This window comes from Micropterus dolomieu, linkage group LG04, assembly GCF_021292245.1.
Source record: "Micropterus dolomieu isolate WLL.071019.BEF.003 ecotype Adirondacks linkage group LG04, ASM2129224v1, whole genome shotgun sequence".
NCBI lineage: Eukaryota > Metazoa > Chordata > Actinopteri > Centrarchiformes > Centrarchidae > Micropterus > Micropterus dolomieu.
Genome location: NC_060153.1, coordinates 6,095,554 through 6,117,520, shown reverse-complemented (window position 1 = coordinate 6,117,520; position 21,967 = coordinate 6,095,554). Strand labels below are relative to the sequence as shown.

Here is a 21,967-nt window from a genome sequence, read left to right as displayed (position 1 = left end):
TGTTTATAGCTGGAGACAAGTAAGGACATTTATGGACACAGTGTGCGTGTAAGTTTTCAAATTCACACTCGTGTCCGGCCCCGTTTGAGTGTGAATGAGTCTTTTAATGACTGTGAAGTCACCCTGACCCCCAGACTGTCTCTTTTCCTCCCACAAACTCCTCTGCACCACAACGCAATCTGACAGGTGTTAAATCAAATGACATAGCAGTGTATAAGACCTGACCCAAGTTTTTATTTAGAAACATATCAGAGTTCTCAACTTCGCTGCTCTATTGGACTGTCAGTAGTTTAGTAAATGCCATTCAAATGTCTTATCTATTTAGACGTAATCATTCAAGTTATCCTTTGTGTGTACAGTGCTGTGTAAAGAACATATCTGTTTAAGTGTTTATGGTAGCACACTAAAGCTTTTAAGCTTCTAATGCTGCTGTCCGTGCACATGTGTGGTTCTCAGGACAGGAGTATAACTTCCTCAAGATGGAGCCTGGGGAGGTCAACTCTCTTGGGGAGGCATATGATTTTGATAGCATCATGCACTACGCCAGGAACACCTTCTCAAGGTAACCAGCGGTAGAATCTTATCTCTTGACTCTTGTGATTAGTTTACACAACAGATTTTTCACAGCTTTAAAGTCTGTAATTTTGTTAAATAGTGACCTTGAGGATGTTGTTGTTAGTTAGAGCTAACCCTGACCAACTTTCATCATCCAGGGCAAGGAAAGGCTCTGTGCAAACTGTTAAAAATTAATACAGAATGAGTGCTGCTGTTCCGGTTTGCTTTGTTTGTGAACTCACGCAGCCCACATGTCACATTGACTGTCTAAATTTTGGAGATTGACAGACTACTAGACAGATTTTAGGCCAGAAAGAATGTTTAATTATGCATAAACCACACAATGTGTTAGTATTAAATATGATAATGTGATAATGAGAAAGGGGTTGCTTGTAGAGAAGAACCTGCAGAGTATGTTCACCCAAATCTGCAGCTCCCCTTGACTTTACAGAGCTTTACAGTAGAGTCAGCTAGTGATGTTTTTTTTCCACAGCAGGCAGCTGTTTTCAATGAAAAAGTTCCAAAACCCACTGTACACTACCTGCTCAGCACAGCAGACAGACACAGTTAGCAACTTGCTAGTGAACATATAGGAGCATTTAGCAGCTAATGAGACAGATATGTCCCTCAGGAGTTGGTAGAGAACAAAAGCTAAGAGTAAATATTGGACATAAATTCATCAATTGGCCAGAAACATGACATTGTCAAATGAATAATAGTGTTGCTTCATAACTGCTGGATGTGTAAATAAGCAACGGTTTACTAACAAGTTCACCATATCGACAAAAAAGGTGATGGTATGTTAGTGTTGTGTTCACATCTTGTTTCCACTGCCTCCAAGTGGTCAAAAAATCACTTATTGTGGGAGTAAATAATTATTATAGACCGAAAGAGCTAAAACTAGTAATTCTGAAGAAAGGCAAAGCTGTAGAGAAAAGTATAAGGAAACGATTCTGCGCAGCATAAAGTTTCTATTTCTTCTTTCATATCATTTTAATAATCTCATGACTAACTAGACTTATCCTGAAACCTCTTGTGAGGTCAGTTTATAAACCACTGAGTTGGAGCATCTGAGCTCTAATCCTTGTGGTTGTGGACATTTACAGCTATATACGCTATATACTTTGAGAAAAATTGTAAATCTTCACTTATTTAAACCTTTCAGCATTATTTCAGACTTCTCAGCCTTCTGATAACACAAATTCTTCTTCTGATTACATGAAAACACAAAACACAACATTGGCGATCAGCATTTGCTTGGAGGTCATATTGCTCTATTATACTGTTTTGATGATAAATCCATGTGTATTGAAATATGTATAGTTGATTTCCTTGGAATCAGAGTATGATTTGTGTTAAATCTCTCTTTTTATCCCTGAAGGGGGATGTTCCTCGACACCATCCTTCCATCCAGAGATGAAAACGGGGTGCGGCCTGCTATTGGCCAGCGGACCAGGCTCAGTAAAGGAGATATTGCACAAGCAAGAAAGCTGTATAGATGTCCAGGTACTGATATATTTACTATGAGACCACATAGTGTGTGTGTATGTGTGTGTGTTGTTGGAACAAAAGATGACCTCTGTTTATCTTCTCATATCCTTGGTGTAAAACGTACCATCCCTCCACTCTCCAACGCACAGAGGTGAAATTGAGTAATTTGTTTTTGCGACACTTCCCTCTCTGTTTTCGGGCTCAGAGACATCACACACTCTTCCCATCAGTTCTTGCGCACACCCGTGCTGTTCTGGCATCCCTCTGGTCCCTGTTGTACGGTTCTGATGTGATCTGGATCGGTTCTTAGGCCAAACTGTGCAGTAATGTCGCAAAGGTTTACTATCGCAAATGTTGCCATCCGTTTTTGGCCCACACACATACTCGCATCCCCAAGACGAGTTCACACTTAGGTCATCATGTACGCGCAATGTACTTTATCTGAGACAAACGGATTAAATAATATTTGTCACCATTCTGGTCTCCTTAAATTCGTGAAAATCTCTTTTTGTGTGTGTACTTAATCTGTTTGACTAATTTTGTTCTGTTAAAATACAATTCTATCTAAGAATATGGCATTTATTTTATTCTTAAGTATTAATAACTCCATATATATTACAGTATATATGTTATTCTACTGAATCCATTTTAATACAGGAGCGGAATACAAGACTGTGTTTTTGTGTCCAGCTGGAAATAGATACAACTCCAACCGTATAAGGTCATATTTGAGTGATACCATATTCACTGACAGATGAACAGAGCCCCAGGGCATTGTGGGGGAAAACAGCATGCATGATAGGATAGGAGGGGCACATTTGGCTAACCTCCTTTTGAGAGGGAGTGACTGCATTAAACTCAAAATGGAGGATTAAGATAGCAATATTGTCCGATCATTTTCCATGAATTCCCATTCGTCTGTAATAGTTTTTTGTTGCCTTCACTGTGATAAATTTCAAGTCTGTCATGCTTGTTCACGCACAGTAAATGACTCTACTGCTGGGGAATGTTTAATTCTGCTGAATGGTGACCAGGCTTAATGACTGTGGTCGGACCTCACATGTATACTGATACACACAGGAATACAAGCACGCATACTGCAGCCTCCAACATGCAAAACAAAGGAGGGTAATTTAAATTTCTTTAATTACTGTTTTCCAAATCAGAAATAAGTGTCTAACAGTTTCCATATGGACCGATCAGATATTGTAGACATTGGCAGAGGGTGTATGAGGCTGTTGTGTGACAAAATAGTTGTACGGGAGTATATAATTGGTAGTAAAATATTGAGGATAATAATAGATATGAGAGCCATGTGTTCTTTAGTAATGTATGCATAATAAGTATCAGTACACAGCTGAAAGGATTATGTACAACAGCAGGAGTCGCCACAAAAATCCATCTGTGTGTGTCTGTGTGTGTGTGTGTGTGTGTGTGTGTGTGTGTGTGTATGTGTGTTGCAGCATGTGGGGAGACGCTTCAAGAGTCAACGGGCAACTTCTCGTCTCCTGGTTACCCCAATGGATACCCTTCATACACACACTGTGTCTGGAGAATATCTGTTACACCCGGAGAAAAGGTGCATACACACCCACACACACAGTAGCACCCTGCAGTGCAGAGAATGTACGTGCAATAACAATAAGAAACTGCTGATGGAATAGCTGTATATTGATTATATCCAAATACTACAGCACCTTTTTCCTCTTTTCTGCCTCTCCTCGTCTGGTCTCTAAAGTGCAAACATCTGTATTAAATATATTAAATATTTGACTTTTGCTCCTCCAGATTGTTTTTAACTTCACCACCATGGATCTGTATAAAAGCAGTCTGTGTTGGTATGACTACATTGAGGTTCGGGATGGATACTGGAGGAAAGCTCCACTGCTTGGTAAGAGTAAGGCACAGTCGGCCCTGGATGAGCTGAAGGAGGGCCAGAGGGCCGCTGGTTACCCTTTTAATAAACTGGCGGGACATTTGTGCCTTTTTGTATTACCTTGTCCCTTAATTAGCTTTTTTATTCTGCTGAAATCACCTTACTGATTAAGACTGCTGTGACTTTAAGACCGTGTTCAGACCGACAATAGCACTATAAACAGTGACTGTATTGAAATGATTGAGGATGCTGTGTTTTTTGATGCAGAACTATAGAGAGTCCCCCCCTCCCTTTCCGGGGGACCACCATGGGAACTTATTTAGGAAAAAATATGTACGGTAGCCAATTATTTAGCCTGTTTGAATTGTGCAATTGTCAATTTAAAAGATAATTTTGCAAGTCAGGAAAGTCGCATTTGTGATGTTATAACTTTTTCTCTCAATGACGCTAACGTTACTAAAGCTAACGTCTAAGGAGATGATGTGATGAAAGGACCAGGAGTTGTTGGATTAAACACATCAGGAGAGATACATTTGTGCGTGGAACATAGTTAAGTTACCTAGCTAGTAGCAAGCAATGAACGAGAAATAAGGTCCAATGGGGCGATAGCGGGAGGGAGCGACTTTAGGCTCTTTAATAATCACTGGACAACACAAGTTCTTACAGGGTTTGTTTTTACGTGTGTGTTTTTAACAGGCAGGTTTTGCGGAGATAAAGTTCCTGAGGTCTTGATCTCCACTGACAGCAGGATGTGGATTGAGTTCCGCAGCAGCAGCAACTGGGTGGGAAAAGGCTTCGCTGCCATTTATGAAGGTAACTCCTCCACCTTACGAACAAGTAATCAAAGAAATAAATAAATACATTGGGACTTGCATAATTCATACATACATGTGTTTCAGGTGTTGTTGGTCCGTGCAATTAATGCTAATCCATGTCTGTCTCTCCTGTGCAGCGATCTGTGGAGGAGAAATCACCAAGGACTCAGGACAAATTCAGTCTCCCAACTATCCAGATGACTACAGACCCTCCAAAGAGTGTGTGTGGAGGATCACTGTGTCCGAGGGATACAACGTCGGGCTCAGTTTCCAGGCCTTTGAGGTGACTTATGTGTGTATGTTTATGTGTGTGTGTGTGTGTGTGTGTGTGTGTACACTGTATACTTGTACATTTGTGTGTGTTTCTTTCTCTTTCTCCCCCTCTGTGTGTGCTCAGGAATGTCTGGGTCAAATTTCACGCTCGTATAGCTGCTTGGTAGTTAATAACGGTGGTGGTGGTGTGTGTACGTGTGTGTGTGTGTGTGTGTGTGTGTGTGTCTGTGTACAGAAACAGAGCACTTGAGGATTAGTTTTACAGTTGCTGGAAAATGCTGGAAAAATGTCAGCGTACTAAACAACTCAGTCTCTACCCAACCTGACTTCACATATATAAGATCAAAGTTCACTTTTACACAGGAGCTAAGATCAAACACTTTCTCAGACAATAATATGTTATTATGTTCTATTTTCATTAAATTATAGTCTCTTCTGTTCTGTTCAACTCTATTCTGTTTGATTATATTCTGTTCTTTTCAGTTCTAACCATTTTTTATCTGTTTTATTCAGGTCTATTCAATTCTGTTTGACTCTGTTCTATTCAGTTCTATTCTATTCAATTCAATTCAGCTTTTTGGCATGAATGTAAAACAACAATATTGCCAAAGCTACAAATAAATTAAAAAAAGAATAATTAATTTCAACATATCCCAGTAAATAAGTTAAAAAAAACTGTAAAAGTGTGTGTTTGTGTGTGTTAAAAAACAATAATAGTAATAAAAAATATATAAAATATATAAATTAATTAAAAATAATAAAAATAAAAATAAATAAGTAAAACAGTAAGTGTGTGTGTGTTGTGAATTCAATTCATATTCCATTCTATCTATATCCAATCTGTTCTATTCAGTTCAGTCCTATTCTATTCTGTTAGACTCTATTCTATTCAGGCCTATTCAGTTTGGTTTTATTCTGTTCCATTCAGTTTTCAATTCAGTTCTGTTCTTTTCTATTCTGTGCTGATCTGTTCAGTTCTATTCAATTCTGTTCAGTTCTTTTCTGTTTTATGCAGTTCAGTTCTATTCTATATTATTCTGTTCTATCCCTTTCTATTCCATTCAATTCTGTTCTGCTCTGTTCTATTCTTTTTTATTATATCCTACTCTATTCTGTTCCATTATATTCCATTCAATTCTATTCCATTATATTCTGTTCTATTCTATTCTATTCTATTGTGTGTTCTATTCTATGTCTGCTTTTTCTTGGCCGAACTTTAAGAATGATATTTTTCTTTACATAAGGGGATATGAATAATACCTAATTATTTATTGTTATAAATTTGGCTTCACTGAGAAAATGTGGAATTTTCCTTTTGGAGGTTTTGCACTTGCCTTGTTGCCTTGTGTGTCTTACTGTGTACCTATGAATGTTTTTGCAGATTGAGAGGCACGACAGCTGTGCTTACGACTACCTGGAGGTCCGAGACGGCCCTCTTGAGACGAGCCCTCTGATTGGTCGATTCTGTGGCTACGACAAACCTGAAGATGTGCGCTCCACCTCGCACACACTGTGGATGAAGTTTGTCTCGGACGGGACGGTTAACAAGGCCGGATTCGCTGCTAACTTTTTCAAAGGTGTGTGTGTGTGTGTGTGTGTGTGTGTGCGTGATCAAGAGAAGCTGTATGTGTGTGTCACAGCCTTTTAACCAAAGCATTTTTTTATGTGTGTGCAAATGTTCTCTGACGTGTATTTTTCAGAGGAGGACGAGTGTGCCAAGCCAGACAATGGTGGATGTGAACAGAGGTGTGTAAACACTCTCGGCAGCTTCAAGTGTGCCTGTGACCCGGGCTATGAACTGGCTCCTGACAAGAAAAGCTGTGAAGGTAAGTGTGTGTGTGTGTGTGTGTGTGTGTCTGGAATGGTGAATTCATATTTGTATGTGCATTCCTTTGTGTGCTGCTGTGTGTTTCTGTAGGATATGAGTCTTACTCATGAGAAAGAAAACATCCGAACAGCCTCCATCAACAGGAAAAAACATCTTTCTGACACAAAGCCACATGCCTCACTGTTCCAGTGCCACAAATGCTGTGAAGGTCTTTTAATCCCACGAAATAAATGAACTATCCGTAACGACCCACATACTGAAACAACTGAACAAACCACTTCTGAGGCAGAGAGAGAAAAAGCTTTGCTAGTGAAATGTCCAAATTGCGGTTTTGCTGTATTTCTTTGAAGAGCGGTACTTTATTCTTTTTTTTGGCATCCCCAGTGAATTAATGTGTGGGAAAATGATGTAGAAAGTGGATTTTCAAATTACATACAATTACTCTGACATTTGGGCTAATTTGTATAAGGCATTTGACCAAGCCCAAATCAAAAATGAGAAATTGTTGGAGAAATGCTCAGCTGAACAATGTCAAGTACAACAATTATAAATATGGATCAGGAGACATAACGGATCATAAAGTTGTGGGGTCACGAAACCCTGTGGTGAACTCTACAGGTGTTATTGTTTCTTGTGAGTGACTTGCATTAGCTCACGTTACCTACTTCCCCTTGTAGTGAACAAACATCACTAGCAATGCCTTTCCACACACATTTTACTTTTCATTTGAGCTGAATCCGGTTCCTCTATGACAAATATTCCCACTGGCATCATTAGTAGAAGCGTGGTCTGCAGCCGTCAGTGGACCTGTTTGTCCTCCACATTCCATCCTTAACTACGTCATATCAGTAATCCACCCCCACCTAAATAAAATAAGTGCAGGATACAACTGTGTTCATCAAAAATGTGGCACAAAACCAACCACTTAAACACGATAGCTGTGTTTATTCTACATTTTGGGAGAACTGATTTCACAGGTTCCAATTTGTGTGTAGCCTGAAATGCAATAAATCACAAAAAAAGCAACAAAAAACCCCAATCCTTAATTCAGTCAGAACAACTTTCATCAAAGAAACTGATATTTGTGCCGCACAAAGTTATGTTTGGCAATACGGCTCTGTTCGGGAATCTCCCTGCCTTTCCATGCGCCTATGTCACACATCCCTGCCTATTCATGCGCATACATGGAAAGCCTGAGGCAGAGAGCAGCACTAAAGACCCCCAGGGTACAGAACAGAGCAGGTATTAATACAGAATTACATGATTAATCAGATACAGCCTGAAAAGAGGAGCTGGGGTGGCGGTGGGGTTACAAGCCACTTGCAGAGGAAATAGCAGGTTAAATAAGGCGCCTTGTATGGAATTTGCCAATGCATGCTAAGAGAGGAATCAGCTGAGTTGTCAGCTGATGTGGCTAGATTAAGATCACTGCTATCAGCTGAAGTGCTGGGATTGTGAGCTGAGATTGACTTCATTGCCTGCCTGAACTAACACTAGGCTTGATTTGTGGAAAAACAACTTACTGAAGCATTGACCAGATTCACCGCCACCTGCTAATGTAAAGTCTGGGCTCGCAGAGTCCAGGGAATCATCTGACATACAGAATCTGACCACATGTAAACACATAAATACCATTTTCTAGACATTAGTGTGTGTCTGTGTCTGAATTGTTTTTGTGTTTCCAGCTGCATGTGGCGGTCTCCTCTCTAAGTTGAACGGGACCATCAGCACTCCTGGTTGGCCTAAAGAGTATCCACCCAACAAGAACTGTGTATGGCAGGTGGTCGCTCCCACTCAGTACCGCATTTCCATGCAGTTTGAGGCCTTCGAGCTGGAGGGAAATGAGGTGAGTGTGTGTGTGTGTGTGTGTGTGTGTGTGTGTGTGTGTTGTCTGTCCATAATAGGAAAAGGGAGATGCTAACCTTAGCAGCCACCTTGTGGATTTGTGTGTACAAGAACCTCATGTGTGTTTTTAGGTATGTAAGTATGACTACGTGGAAGTGCGGAGCGGCCTTTCATCTGACTCTAAGCTGCATGGTAAATACTGTGGCACAGAGGTCCCTGAGGTCATCACGTCTCAATACAACAACATGAGGATTGAGTTTAAGTCTGACAATACCGTCTCCAAGAAAGGCTTCAAGGCTCACTTCTTCTCAGGTAAGACACGTGTGTTACATCTGTGTGTGTGTGTGTGTACGCGCGCACGTGTGTGTGTGTGTGTGCATGTGTTTGTGTGTATTTATCAGGGATGGACAGAGCAGTGTATTTTGTTTGGGATCAGCTGAGCTTTCAAATGGACAATGAAGAAGTTAATTAGGCTGCAGGAGTGGTTTGAGAGGCTTCTAGTGTGGAAATCTGGATGCTTTAATTTCAGCATGAAACTGGCTCACAGCCGGAAATCATAGTAACCGTCCGACAACAGAATATTTTCATTGTACTGAGACAAATAATCGTTTTGCAGACCTAAAGTCCTCCTCCCCCACCAATTGTTTTTGAATGTAAAATTACATCGTTTTGTTAATTTGTTTTAAAATTCCATTGTGTTTATTAATTAATGTATACCTAGAATATCTATCCATAGAAACTGCTATATGGTTCAACGGTTCAGTTTAGACAACTAAAACAGTTGGTTAAAGTTAGGGAAAGATCATTGTCAAGGTTAAATATCAATAGTTAAAGCTGCTGCCTTTTGCCCACCTCCATTGTGTTAATTTGAGTGCTAATTGAAGTATTTGTGGAAATATCCATAGATGTGTACCCCTCAGTTTTTCTGCCTGTCTACATGTGTTGTGTCCGTCTGTCTTGTCGTGTCTCCTGAGCCTCCACCGGCTCTCAGGCCTCCTGCACCCACCCTGCCCTCTGCCCTCTCTCTCAGACAGGCTGGCTCTGTGTCAGGAGCGTTTTATTGTGTTTGAGTCATGCCAGGACATAAAGCGTGGCCGCTCTCCCACTCGTGGCCATGTCAACAACAAGCTGGCAACCTCGTCAAAGGTCAGAGGTAACATGACCTCACAGTTGGCATCTCTGATTGGCTCTGGTCTATCATGTGAGGAGGGAATGGATGGATCCTGTTTTAATGGTGTGGATCATTGTGTAATCCATTCTCCTTCAGAGGAAAACAGGTGCTTTGTCCCAATTCCATGTTACAAACAAATACTACTGAGGATCATCTAGGGATGGATGATAACACAATATTAAAATTTATTGACTTTCAGCAGAATGATGATTTCGATATAGAAACGTCTGTGGCCCAAATTAATGATTGAAGTTTCAATCAAAAACAAATTCTTAAGAACAAGAATTGTTATTGAGCCTTTGTTTTACACATATGAAGAGTTTGGTGGAACAGTGCATTTCTTTCAATTGATAATTTTATATGATTTACATGATTTTGCACACGTTTACCATATTTATATTTGAAAATTTCCCTGTTATTGTACTATTTAGTAGTAAAAAGAGATTATTAGTGATGTGCACTAGTAGTAGTAGTAATAGTCGTGGTGTCAAACTGCAACTTTGGGAAGGTACTGCCAAAATTAGAAAATTATAACTTTTTTGTCTAATGTGTTCTGGAAAAGTTGCAATTTCCCAAAACTTATTTAAAATACTTAAATGTATTTAATTAAGTTACATTTAATTTAATTAGTATGTTGTATGGAATTGGGACACAGCTATGATTACCCAGCAAAAACACAACAAATATCCCCTATTCACTCTTGCAGGGATGAATTTGTTGGATTTTAACATTAGTTAATAACAATTTTAGGAAGTTGTCCTGAAGATAAGATCCAAATTTCTCTTTTCTTACTCTAACATTTACAGTAACTAAAAAAGAGAAATGGCAAAACTGATGGAAAGGACAACTTCAATGTAACATTTTGGCCACTTTCTCCTCTTTCAGAGGAAGTAAAGCTGTCAACTGGATGAGCTCGTCAGAATTCTGCTACCCGCAGAACACCTGGAGTTAAACCGCTCAGATATAGATAATGTGTGTGTATGTGTGTGTGTGAGTGGCTCTGCTATTGTCAGAAGCTTCCAGCGATAGCTTTTGGTTGGCAAAGATCCCGCAACTTTAGGGAGGTCCCTTCGGCCTCCCACACACTACTAATCCACGTGAGTGTGCGTGTGTATGTGTGTGTGTGCATGTGGATATTGTGTGCTTGACCCGAAGAAAGCTACAATGAGCACTGTGTAGCATCAACTGCAAAGCTTCTTAGCCTGTGATGGGGTGAGACTGAGCCCACAATAGCACCGTAATACCACATCAGACACAGACAAACACACACACACACACACACACACACACACACACACACACACACACAAGAGAGATAGAGGAGGATTTAGTGGTTTCATTAAAAGGAGATCTAGTTTGATTCACAAGCTCTTGAGTTGAGGTGAGACTCAGCGTCTGTGTCTAATCTCACATCTCTTTATAGGAATCTGTCTCTCACTCAAAGTCACAAACACACTCTTCTCTGTCTCCCACACTCTCCCTGTACATGCTGTGTCTTCCTGTTCGGTCATCTGTAATTCCCCACCTCTCTGTCTCTGACACCATCACTGTTGTCAACGTGGCATCCCCACACAGAGCAAGACTTCCCTACTCCTTCCACCTCCACCCTGTGAGCTGTCTTCCTCCTGTGTTCAGCTACACTAAAGGTCTTTGTCATCACCCAGCCATTCTGAAGAGAAGCCATGTGGTTAGAAGCCACAAATTAAAGGATGAGGCAGAGAAAAGGCGTGAGAAGCCAGAAAATATCTCTCAGTCTTTGTTTTAGATATTTAAACATTTTAACCTCTTAACAAGCAGTGGCCTGCCAGTGGGTCAGTTATTGCTTTGCAGCCTAACATTGTTCAAATTTATCTTAAGTTATTGTGGTTATCCCTGAATTTCCAAAGATCCCAAATATGTCAGGCTGAATTTTGGGGTAATGTGTAAAAAGAAATCTTTGACAAGACATCTGGAAATGGTGCAGCCAATTAAAAATGTAATCTTGCGTTTGAATATTTCCCTCACTGTAAACACACATAGACATTTTTAGAAATATGCATATTCGCTTTCTTGCTGAGAGTTGGACGAGAAGATCGAAACTACTCTGACATCTCTATGGTAAATAGGAAGCAGCAGCCGGTTAGCTTAGCTTAGCACAAAGACTGTAAACAGGGGGAAACTGCTAGCCTGGCTCTATCCGAACAAAATCTGCATGCGAGCACCTTGAAAGCTCATTAACACATTATATCTCGCTTTTTTTAATCTTTACAAAAACAAATGTGTGGTATGGACAACTTGTGGTTTTACAAGGTGTCATGTGCCGGACTATTTCTTGGCCAGGCACAGTGGCTTCCAGTTTTCTTGTTGTCACTGTAAACTGCAGAGTTTAGTAGGTAGGGGGATTTTGTTACCTTCGAAAAGCCAGCCTTATGCTAAGCTAAGCTAACCGGTGCCTGGCTGTAAGTTTATATTTAGCCTACAGACATGAGAGTGGTATAGATCTTCTCTATTAACTCTCGGCAAGAAAGCTAATTTAGCATATTACACTGAAATGTCAAATATTCTTTTAAGGTCCTTTTTATACTTTTAAATAGTTTTTCAGCTCCAGCTAAGTTCACGTGTCACCGAACTGTACCAACATTGCTGTTTCACCATAACAGAAATACAGTATAACCAGTTATGTTAATGAGGTCATTATTTGAGCCAAGAAACGTTTTAATTAAAAAAAAAGTTTTATAGTTGATTTCATGTATACAGTACTAGCAGAATGAGTAGTATGAGTGTGAAATCGACTAAGATTTAAACAGTACTAACATGTGCGGCAGTTATATTAGGCAAGATATATAGTTTAGGTGTAATTACAAGAAATGGCAATAGGGAGACACTATACAGAATAAATACAGTGTATTGGGACCATGCTGCATGGTGATTTTGCACTGTAAATAAAATAAGATTTGATTTGATTTGATTTGATATATACACCATAGGTCAGATATACAGCAATAAGGTTTATTGTACTTTAAAGAAAATCAGTTCTCCTTGTTTGTATGCAAATTTGTGGAGCAAAATGCTCCAAAATCTAATAAATTTATTTATGGGGAGAATTCGTGGTCTGCAGTTAGGCGTTACCATGACAACGTAATGTCCCACATAGCCTACTATGTCACAGAGAAGTAGGTCTCCAGTATCTTTCCAAAATTATAACATTAGGCTTATAATATTCAGACGTGGTGACAGAAGCCCTCCTCACATTTTACAGTTTCTCTTCATTTGGCTGGGTGAACACATCAGACTGAAATAGATGTAGTGGTCAGAGAGCGCAGCTGATCTGAAAACAGAGAAGTTTCACAGCCAAGGCCTGAGTGTGGCCACAAAGCAACCATAACCATGAACATAAAAAGAGCAGCACAAAGACAGTTGTACAGGCCAACAGAACCACACACAGACTTACACACACTAACTAACTTAACCCTTTGTAGTTGTCTCTTGTTGGAGGTTATTCTTCTCAATGCCTTAATACTAATTTTTGTTGATGCTTTCTTTTATTTTACCTTATTTTCCTCTAACCTGTCTTTTTGGAAATCTTTATATTATTACTATTTTAAAAACAATTGGGCTGCAGACAATATTTAAAGTTATGATGGCTCTTCTTAATTCACCCTTCACTAAACCCTGCCCACCTTAGTTACTGTAGTTATGCCTGTCAAGCTTTCCATTCTAGCACGACACATATGCAGTTTACAATTATAACAGTGGCAGATTTACCATATCTAGTCTTTCTGTAGCTTTAAAGCTGGAGTAGGCAATGTTGGAGACATACAAGAGACAGCTAGATTTTGAAAGTATCCAACTGAAAAAATCCCACTCCCTCCCTTTAAGCGTCCCTCTAAAGCAGAGTGCACACAGGTAGGCAGACAGGTAGGTAGTCAGCCAATCTTTTGGCTGTGCTTATTACAGTCTTGCAACATCCACAGAATTTTTGTGTGTGTCAGAGCACTTAATTTATTGATTGCTGTTGGTTTAATGTAACAAAAATGCTTCTGAAATATATTGCCTACCCCAGTTTTAATCAGCTTATAAATCACTCAAGTAGGTGGAAAACAGAGGCATGTCTTCTGCGCTTACCACCTACCATAGCTGGTAAGTTATTGTGACAATAACTATAAAGATCAGCATCAAACTAATTTGTTATGTGAGTATATATTATCAAATTATAATTGATATTTTTTCAAATTAGCTGTGCTTCACGAGTTTTCCACATACCCCGTGGTAACTGCAGAAGATCCCCCCTGGCTGTCCGTCACTGCTGTAAAGGATCCTTAATACGTATTTGATGACTATGCTAAAATATTGAGGCTAAAGGTACATATCTTGGGCAAAAAGTCAGCATCCTCATAAACTATGCTGAATACACAGAAATAGAGGTGCAGCATTGTTCTTATGTCACATGCAAAACTGAGATGTAATTATGCTTTTTTGTTCCTTGTTAAAGAATATTTCACTTTTACACGAGAAAAGGCTTTGGGATTTGGATTAACCAGTGAGTTTGGCAAAAGTAACCCCAGTTTGTATAATATGGGTGGAATGTAAACTCATTCCCAAACTCAATTAAGTGCAGGACGGAGTTGCTAACACTGATATATATATATATATATATATATATATAGTCGTAGCCAGAACCAGCTTCCACACAGTCGGTTATATAAAATGATGGATGACTTTTTTTAATCACACAAAATAATGAAGTTAGCTAATGAAATGGAAGTAATGCTTGATTTCTGCTGTATGTAGTAAGCTTTTTAGCCGGGGCATTCTAACATTTGCAACTTACGTTAGACTAGACAAACACTGTTTTACTTGTGCCCAGAAACAGTTGCTAAGCTATGACTGGACAAATGGTGTTTGGGTAAGTGGTTTAGTGCACTGCCATCTCCCTTGGATTTAACTCTCAGCCCTATAATCAAAACTTTAACTTTCCGGGTGAATAATGAACAGTATCTTGCAGTCTTACAGTTGACCATGTCTGCTTAGAATAATAGCTGGATATTTAAGTTCATGTTTCTCTTTATTTGCCGTTTGTACTGTGCTTTCTTTTGTTGACCTTACCTTCCTAGTTTAATTTCACTTCCGTCTGTTCTTCCTTACCTCTGCCTTTTCCTTGTTATCTGTCCCTCACTCCTTATCATCTTTTTTTCTTTTTCATAAATTCTCCTCCCCTTCCTTAAGGTCTCATCTTTCCACTCCTCTCCCCTGCTTGACCTCTTGCTTCCCTCCACCCCATTTTTTTTTGCTGTTTCCACATGAGTGATGTGTTACATGTGTATCTCTCACAGACAAAGATGAGTGCAGCAAGGACAACGGCGGCTGCCAACACGAGTGCATCAACACAGTGGGCTCTTATGTTTGTCAGTGTCGCCATGGCTTTGTACTGCATGAGAACAAACATGACTGTAAGGAAGGTGGGTTTCACGTACATTCACATCAGCACACACACTGGCATAAAAACATTGGAGTGCACATGCACATGGTACCACATTCACACAAGCATGTGCTAATTCACAAGAACAGTCATCGTTCATCATACAGCCCTTACTCTGTTTATCCACATGACAACAGACTGGCCCTTTCAATTTGAGGATAATATTTTCTTTTCATGCATACATTTCTACACTTGGAGCCTGCAAGCAGAGCTGTAGACTTGTTGTTACAAAGGTGAAGACTAGAGACATGACTTTGACTTGAATGCTGTGAGACTTGACAGACTTGAAAGTTTAAAAGATTCAAGTCTCAAGCTTTGACCTGGTAAAATCCCTGAACAACAGAATATAAAAAACAGCGTCAGGCAGGCTTAGCAACATGCCTTAAATCATTATTAATAATTAATTATTTAGAAATGTACGCGCTGTTGGCTATTAACACAGCTTTGAAGAAAGAAATTGCAAATGTTGTGTCATTGTAATGTTCAGCGTTTAGATACCTAAAAGATTCCTTGACTTGATGACTTATGTTGACTTGTGAATTGCTCTGAAAGACACAAGACTTAACTTAGACTAGCCTCCAAATACTTAAAGGGTAACTTCGGTATTTTTTAACCTGGACCCAATTAACTCATGTTTTTGGATCTATGTGACTACTGGGGACAACAGATTTTGGAATTGGTTCAGAATTGAGTGAGTGTGCTGCAGTCGGCAGCAAGGATCCATACAGAGATAAACCTTTTTTGAAAGAGTAAGATCCTTTTTGTTTAACCAGAAACAGTTGCTATATCACTCTCATCAAAGCCGCCACACTCCCTTGGCAAAAGCTATAATTATACCTCAAAAAACACAGGAGTTGCTGGTTTACTGCTGCCTCAGTTAGTTAGTTTGTTTGGGTTATTGTGTGAATTTGGCGTTTTAAAGGGTTAAAACACCCAAGTGATACAATTACACAATCTAACCAGTGGAGGCAGCAGTAGACCAGAGAGGTAAAATTACGTGTTTTGTCAAGGGAGCCTGGTGGCTTTGACGAGAGCACTATAGTGACTGTTTCTGGGTAAAAAGAGAAATTTTACTCTTTCAAAAAAGGTCTATCTCTGTATAGTTGTTGGCCTTTGAGAACAGCGCTGTTTGCTCATCACCGTAGCTCTGCTCACTGACATTTGACTTAGACTTGCCCTAAAGGACTTGAGACTTACTCATAAAGACTTGAAATTTACTTTGAAAGACTTGCTTAACTTGAACTTGTCTCAAAAGACTTAAAAACAACTCTGCCTACAGGTCACTAAGGCTATGTTCACTGTGATATGAGTTCGTGTGTGAGAAGCAGACGCACAGAGGGGGGTGTTTCAGTATGACAGAAAACATTATTTATTAAAAAGCTGAATTGACATATTATACTCAACTCTTTGAAGTTGAACTCTTGAACATGTACACACACACCACCATCAATACACACCTCACTAAAGGCTCCCAGTGCTGCTCATAAAAACACTCATGTTTCAAACATCTGGGAGCTTGAAAGCTGCACATGTAGCGCTGTCTTCCTGTGTGTGTGTGTGTGTATGTGTGCATTAGACCAGCTTGACCCAGTAACATTACAGAGTCATGCAAATCATTATTCCCATCACACACATCTTGAGTCTGTGTGGCGTATGGTTATATACAGTACATACAGACTTTATGTGCATGTGAAAGTTACAACATTTGGAGGTGGACATTTGAACATGTGCTGTTAACGTGTTGAATTAATATATAACATCAGCTTTCAGTGCTTGAAGTCACCTGCCAGAGGTTTGTAACTCTATGAGACACCAGTAGTAAAAAGGAAAACAAAGACAAAAAACTTTAAATCAGTATTCTTTATGGTCTCGGGGATCCTGTCTAATCTTTTTCATGAAAAGAAAACATCTGACAAATCTGTATCTTGTACGTAGCTAGACTTTTTAACTGCACAAGGTTGTGTGTGGGGGTCTTCTGTAACAGTAGTGTGTGTGGAATATGACATCTGTATTTAATGCTTTAGAAAACTCTCTTTTACATTTATACATTGTTCTTGTAAATTCATCCATCTCATTCTGTACCTGGGTTCAGTATGTCTGACTCTAAATAAAATCTGTCACTCTGGAATACATCTTGTTGTCTTGTGCATGCCTCCTGCCTCCTATCACCTTCATTAAGACATGGCATCTGTGTAACTCACACCATACACACACACACACACACACACACACACACACACACACACACACACATACACACACAAATGCCATGTGTGGCTGGGAGGGCTGCCGTAGATAGTTTTCAGTACAATTTTTACTTGATACAAACTCTCCAGGAGGAAAGCAATTGGCAAGAGTCCATCTTTAACCACAAAGAGCTGCTGCACAGTGGTTAGCATGCTATAGTATTAGCCCATAGCTGATGTGTTATCATGAAATGCAGTATTAGAGTTATATTTAGTCAGATGCCCATCAGTGACAACTGAAACCAAGCTGTATTGCATTAAAGGATTGCATCGCATTTCAAAGTGGAATTATTTTTAGTTAATAGCATTCTGGCTAACTGACACATCTATAGCAATATGTATTAATATACATTGTTCCTGATAGCTGACTTCTGAGTAGTTTCTGTAATTTAATATAGAAGTAATGTGGGCAAAACTGCGGGCCCCAGAAGTTTCCTTTTTTTACAGAAACAAATTATTGATCCCAGGTCAATAAAGGTATTAAGGCATCTGAACCCTTATGTTTCTTCATTAACATATTTTAAAAAATGTAAATTTATTCAAATGTATTCAAATTGCTGGATGCATTAATGTTCTCTAACTGTAGCCTGCAAAAAAAAATGTTTAGGAGCCATTTCCTAAACATCCATTCAACAAGGGCAAAGATTTTAGCAGTGGTTGCAATGGGTACTGTGTTTTGTAGGAATTGTTAAAACATCTGAATGTAACTATAAGCACAAAAGCTTTCTCTGCATTGAGTCCATATTATTACATCCAGAATAATAATATATAATATAATTCCAATAATATAATAGTTTCGCCTTTAAATATTATTGTGACTTGTATTACTACTATTACTACAAATAGAGAAAATATTTGTATTTTGGTTTGGCTTTAAGTGCTATACATCAATGCAAACTACCGTTACTGTAACCATGTGTCGCATGCATGCGCTCGTGTGAAATTTACACTGAACTTGTCATCAGGATGTGCTTTGAAATCTTTTCTCTCACTTTTGGTTCTCTCATTTCTTTCCTTCCTGTTCCCTTTCCATTTCCTCTGATCTTTTCCTGTGCAGCCATGATTTTAACTTCCTCTCTATGTGTGTGCTTGCGTGCGTTCGCTCGCGTGTGTGTGGATATGCATGTGTGTGTGTCCAGCTGAATGTGAGCATAAGATCCACAGCCCCAGTGGAACCCTGAGCAGCCCTAACTGGCCAGACAAGTATCCCAGCCGTAAGGAGTGTACCTGGGACATCACAGCCACACCGGGACACAGAGTCAAGATAGTAAGTGTGCTGAAATCAATCAATTTCTCTTTCACTCTTCAAACCCTTAAGCATTATTGACCTTCTTCCCTTTCTCATAACACCACATTATTCTCTCTGTAAGGTCATACCGTATGTAAATGCCTCAGGCTGCCCTCCGCCTTATTGCTTGATGATCTCTCTTTCACATGTTCCACTTATGAAACCCAAATGTGAATGGGGGGATAAAGTCCATGTTTGTATATTCGGGCTAACTGCAAGCGTGTGCTCATGCGTTAGAAAGAGGCCTTGGGCAGTGGCCATCTGTGTCCTTGTGTCTTTCTGTGTGTGTGTGTGTGTGTATGTGTGTGTGTGCAGTGTTTATGTGCACACACATGCTTGGATTTGTGCATGTAAGCATTTCTGTGTCACCACAGATAGTCATCTCCACATTTCAGAGTAATTGCAGATGTACATAGTTTATTTAGGGATAAACAGGAATAAGACGCTCTGCTATGTGCATTATGGATTAAACATAGTCAAGGCTGAAAAGTTCCAAGTCTGATTTGCATAGTTATTTTTCCGCAGAGAGACAGAAAGAGAGAAAGGAGAGTAGATAATCTTAACTTCTGTGACAGCATGTTAGCTCAGACAGATGGTGTTTGGCTTACACCGTTAGCTTTAATGCAAATGGTGTTTCTCCTGACTCCGGTGCATCGAATGAAGATGTTCATTGCTGTTTACAAGCTCATCTTGCAGAGGTGAGAGAGTGGTCTAGACATGCGCGCACATTCACAAACACACACACACAAGACGTACTTCTAAACTTGTGACAACCCTCATTGGCATAACTTTCCCTAACCTAACTCCAACGCTTACAGACCACTTCTATTTTATCCTGACCATAACTTAGAACTAACCTTAAAGCTTCAAGCAAGCCTTTGAAAAAGTTAGGACCAAAAGACAGTATCCTCACTCACTATCCCTAAATTTTATGATCATTTTTTTACCAACATGGACACCAGGAGAAACCAACTGCAATACAAGCTGCATTATTGGCATACTTGCCTGCATAGTTTGTACCTGTAGGATTATAAAGGGCATGTACTAGGGGGCAGATCAGGGCCGACACTGAGACATCTTCCTTGAGAACTTCTAAATGTGCACAAAATATCTACATGTGAGGACTCTTGAGGAGGTTACATTGTTACTGTTTAGATAGATTTATTTTGTTTACTGTTTACTTTGTTTATTTTGTTTTATTTTCTTGGCTGTTGTGAAAGCACTTTGTAACATTGTTTTGAAAAGTTGTCTGTAAATAAAGATTATTATTATTATTATTATTATAGATCAGGACATACATTACTTTCCCCCATGCTGTCCATTGTGTAGAGTCAGCTGCTAACCTTACTTCACTTACTTACTTACTTCTTGATCCTGGCCCTTAGAAAGATACAAGTACAGAAGCACATATGCTCACATTCACACAGCGTGCTTCAGATAATCCTCCTAAAGTCCACTCGTGTTGCCATGCAAACAGTGTCACACACACAAACACACACACAGTGAAGTCTTAACACTATACCCACGTTCCTGGTCTAGGCACACAGTCAAGTGCACGCACACACACACACACACACACACACACACACAGTACAGCTGCAAAGCATTTGGATTTGGCTCCTCACTTCACTTGGACTGATTTTGCCACATGCTATCAAAATTGTCATCTGCTGTCATGTAATTTTGATAATCTCTTGCATAACTAAAAACACAAATTACCTCAGCAATGATAGCACATTTAGTAGTTTTTGCACCTGTTTTGAACGTGTGACTACATGCGATATACACACAAATTTGGGAAAAGTGTTTTTTTATTATGTGTGTGTTGAGATTAGCAGGGGTGCTCTCTATATCCACAGTAATGACATCACAGTGGGATAAATCTAATACCAGAAGCCTGAGCATAGACGCATAGATGAAGGTCATTCTGTTGTTGCTTCTTCCCTCTCTGTCTGTCACACACACACACATTCGCACATTAAATTATCTTGGGAGTAGTAAACAGATCTACAAACCAGCCTCTCACCCAAGCTACAGTTAGAAACATCTGGAAGCCCCCACAAACCCAGAAGCAAGCAGTTCCCCTCTCAGTAATGACATCCTCACATCAGCGCACCTTCGCTCTCCTTTATCCTCTCGTCTGGTTGGTAAAAATTGATGTGGTGTGGTGTTTTTTTGTGGTGGCGTGATGGAGCATGGCTCGGCAGACAATCAGAGAGGTGTGTGAATGTGTGTGGGAGAGAGGCCTGCAAGGTGTTATGACTCAGCTCACTGTGACTTGATTAGATTATGAATCGTGACACTGTTTACGGCTATGTCAGTGTGGAAGTAATGTGTAGGCAAAGACAGGGGGACGCTGGGGTTCTGCTCAGTAGTAATAAAGAATATGCAAATATATTTAAAGGTTTTAAAGGTTGTAACACTGTCTGAAGAGCCTGAAAAATTATTAATAGCATTCTCAGCACCTCTACCAAACATGTCTGATATAGCAATCCAATAAGTTATTGGTGACAGAAATTTGTTTTAAGTGGCTATAATACACTCACCTAAAGGATTATTAGGAACACCATACAAATACTGTGTTTGACCCCCTTTGGCCTTCAGAACTGCCTTAATTCTACGTGGCATTGATTCAACAAGGTGCTGAAAGCATTCTTTAGAAATGTTGGCCCATATTGATAGGATAGCATCTTGCAGTTGATGGAGATTTGTGGGATGCACATCCAGGGCACGAAGCTCCCGTTCCACCACATCCCAAAGATGCTCTATTGGGTTGAGATCTGGTGACTGTGGGGGCCATTTTAGTACAGTGAACTCATTGTCATGTTCAAGAAACCAATTTGAAATGATTCGAGCTTTGTGACATGGTGCGTTATCCTGCTGGAAGTAGCCATCAGAGGATGGGTACATGGTGGCGATAAAGGGATGGACATGGTCAGAAACAATGCTCAGGTAGGCCGTGGCATTTAAACGATGCCCAATTGGCACTAAGGGGCCTAAAGTGTGCCAAGAAAACATCCCCCACACCATTACACCACCACCACCAGCCTGCACAGTGGTAACAAGGCATGATGGATCCATGTTCTCATTCTGTTTACGCCAAATTCTGACTCTACCATCT

General features: G+C 39.8%; 1 protein-coding gene across 1 annotated transcript in view; it reads left to right on the top strand.

Annotated features, from left to right (window-relative positions):
* Positions 1 to 21,967, top strand: part of tll1 (tolloid-like 1) — a 49,405-nt gene that overhangs the window by 21,577 nt on the left and 5,861 nt on the right. Inside the window, exons 9-18 of the mRNA XM_046047945.1 lie at positions 3,510 to 3,625; positions 3,835 to 3,937; positions 4,619 to 4,735; positions 4,875 to 5,020; positions 6,392 to 6,587; positions 6,711 to 6,836; positions 8,524 to 8,684; positions 8,815 to 8,995; positions 15,167 to 15,292; positions 18,698 to 18,825. Of these exons, the coding sequence (XP_045903901.1) occupies positions 3,510 to 3,625; positions 3,835 to 3,937; positions 4,619 to 4,735; positions 4,875 to 5,020; positions 6,392 to 6,587; positions 6,711 to 6,836; positions 8,524 to 8,684; positions 8,815 to 8,995; positions 15,167 to 15,292; positions 18,698 to 18,825 (1,400 nt within the window). The remainder of the gene's footprint in view (positions 1 to 3,509; positions 3,626 to 3,834; positions 3,938 to 4,618; positions 4,736 to 4,874; positions 5,021 to 6,391; positions 6,588 to 6,710; positions 6,837 to 8,523; positions 8,685 to 8,814; positions 8,996 to 15,166; positions 15,293 to 18,697; positions 18,826 to 21,967) is intronic.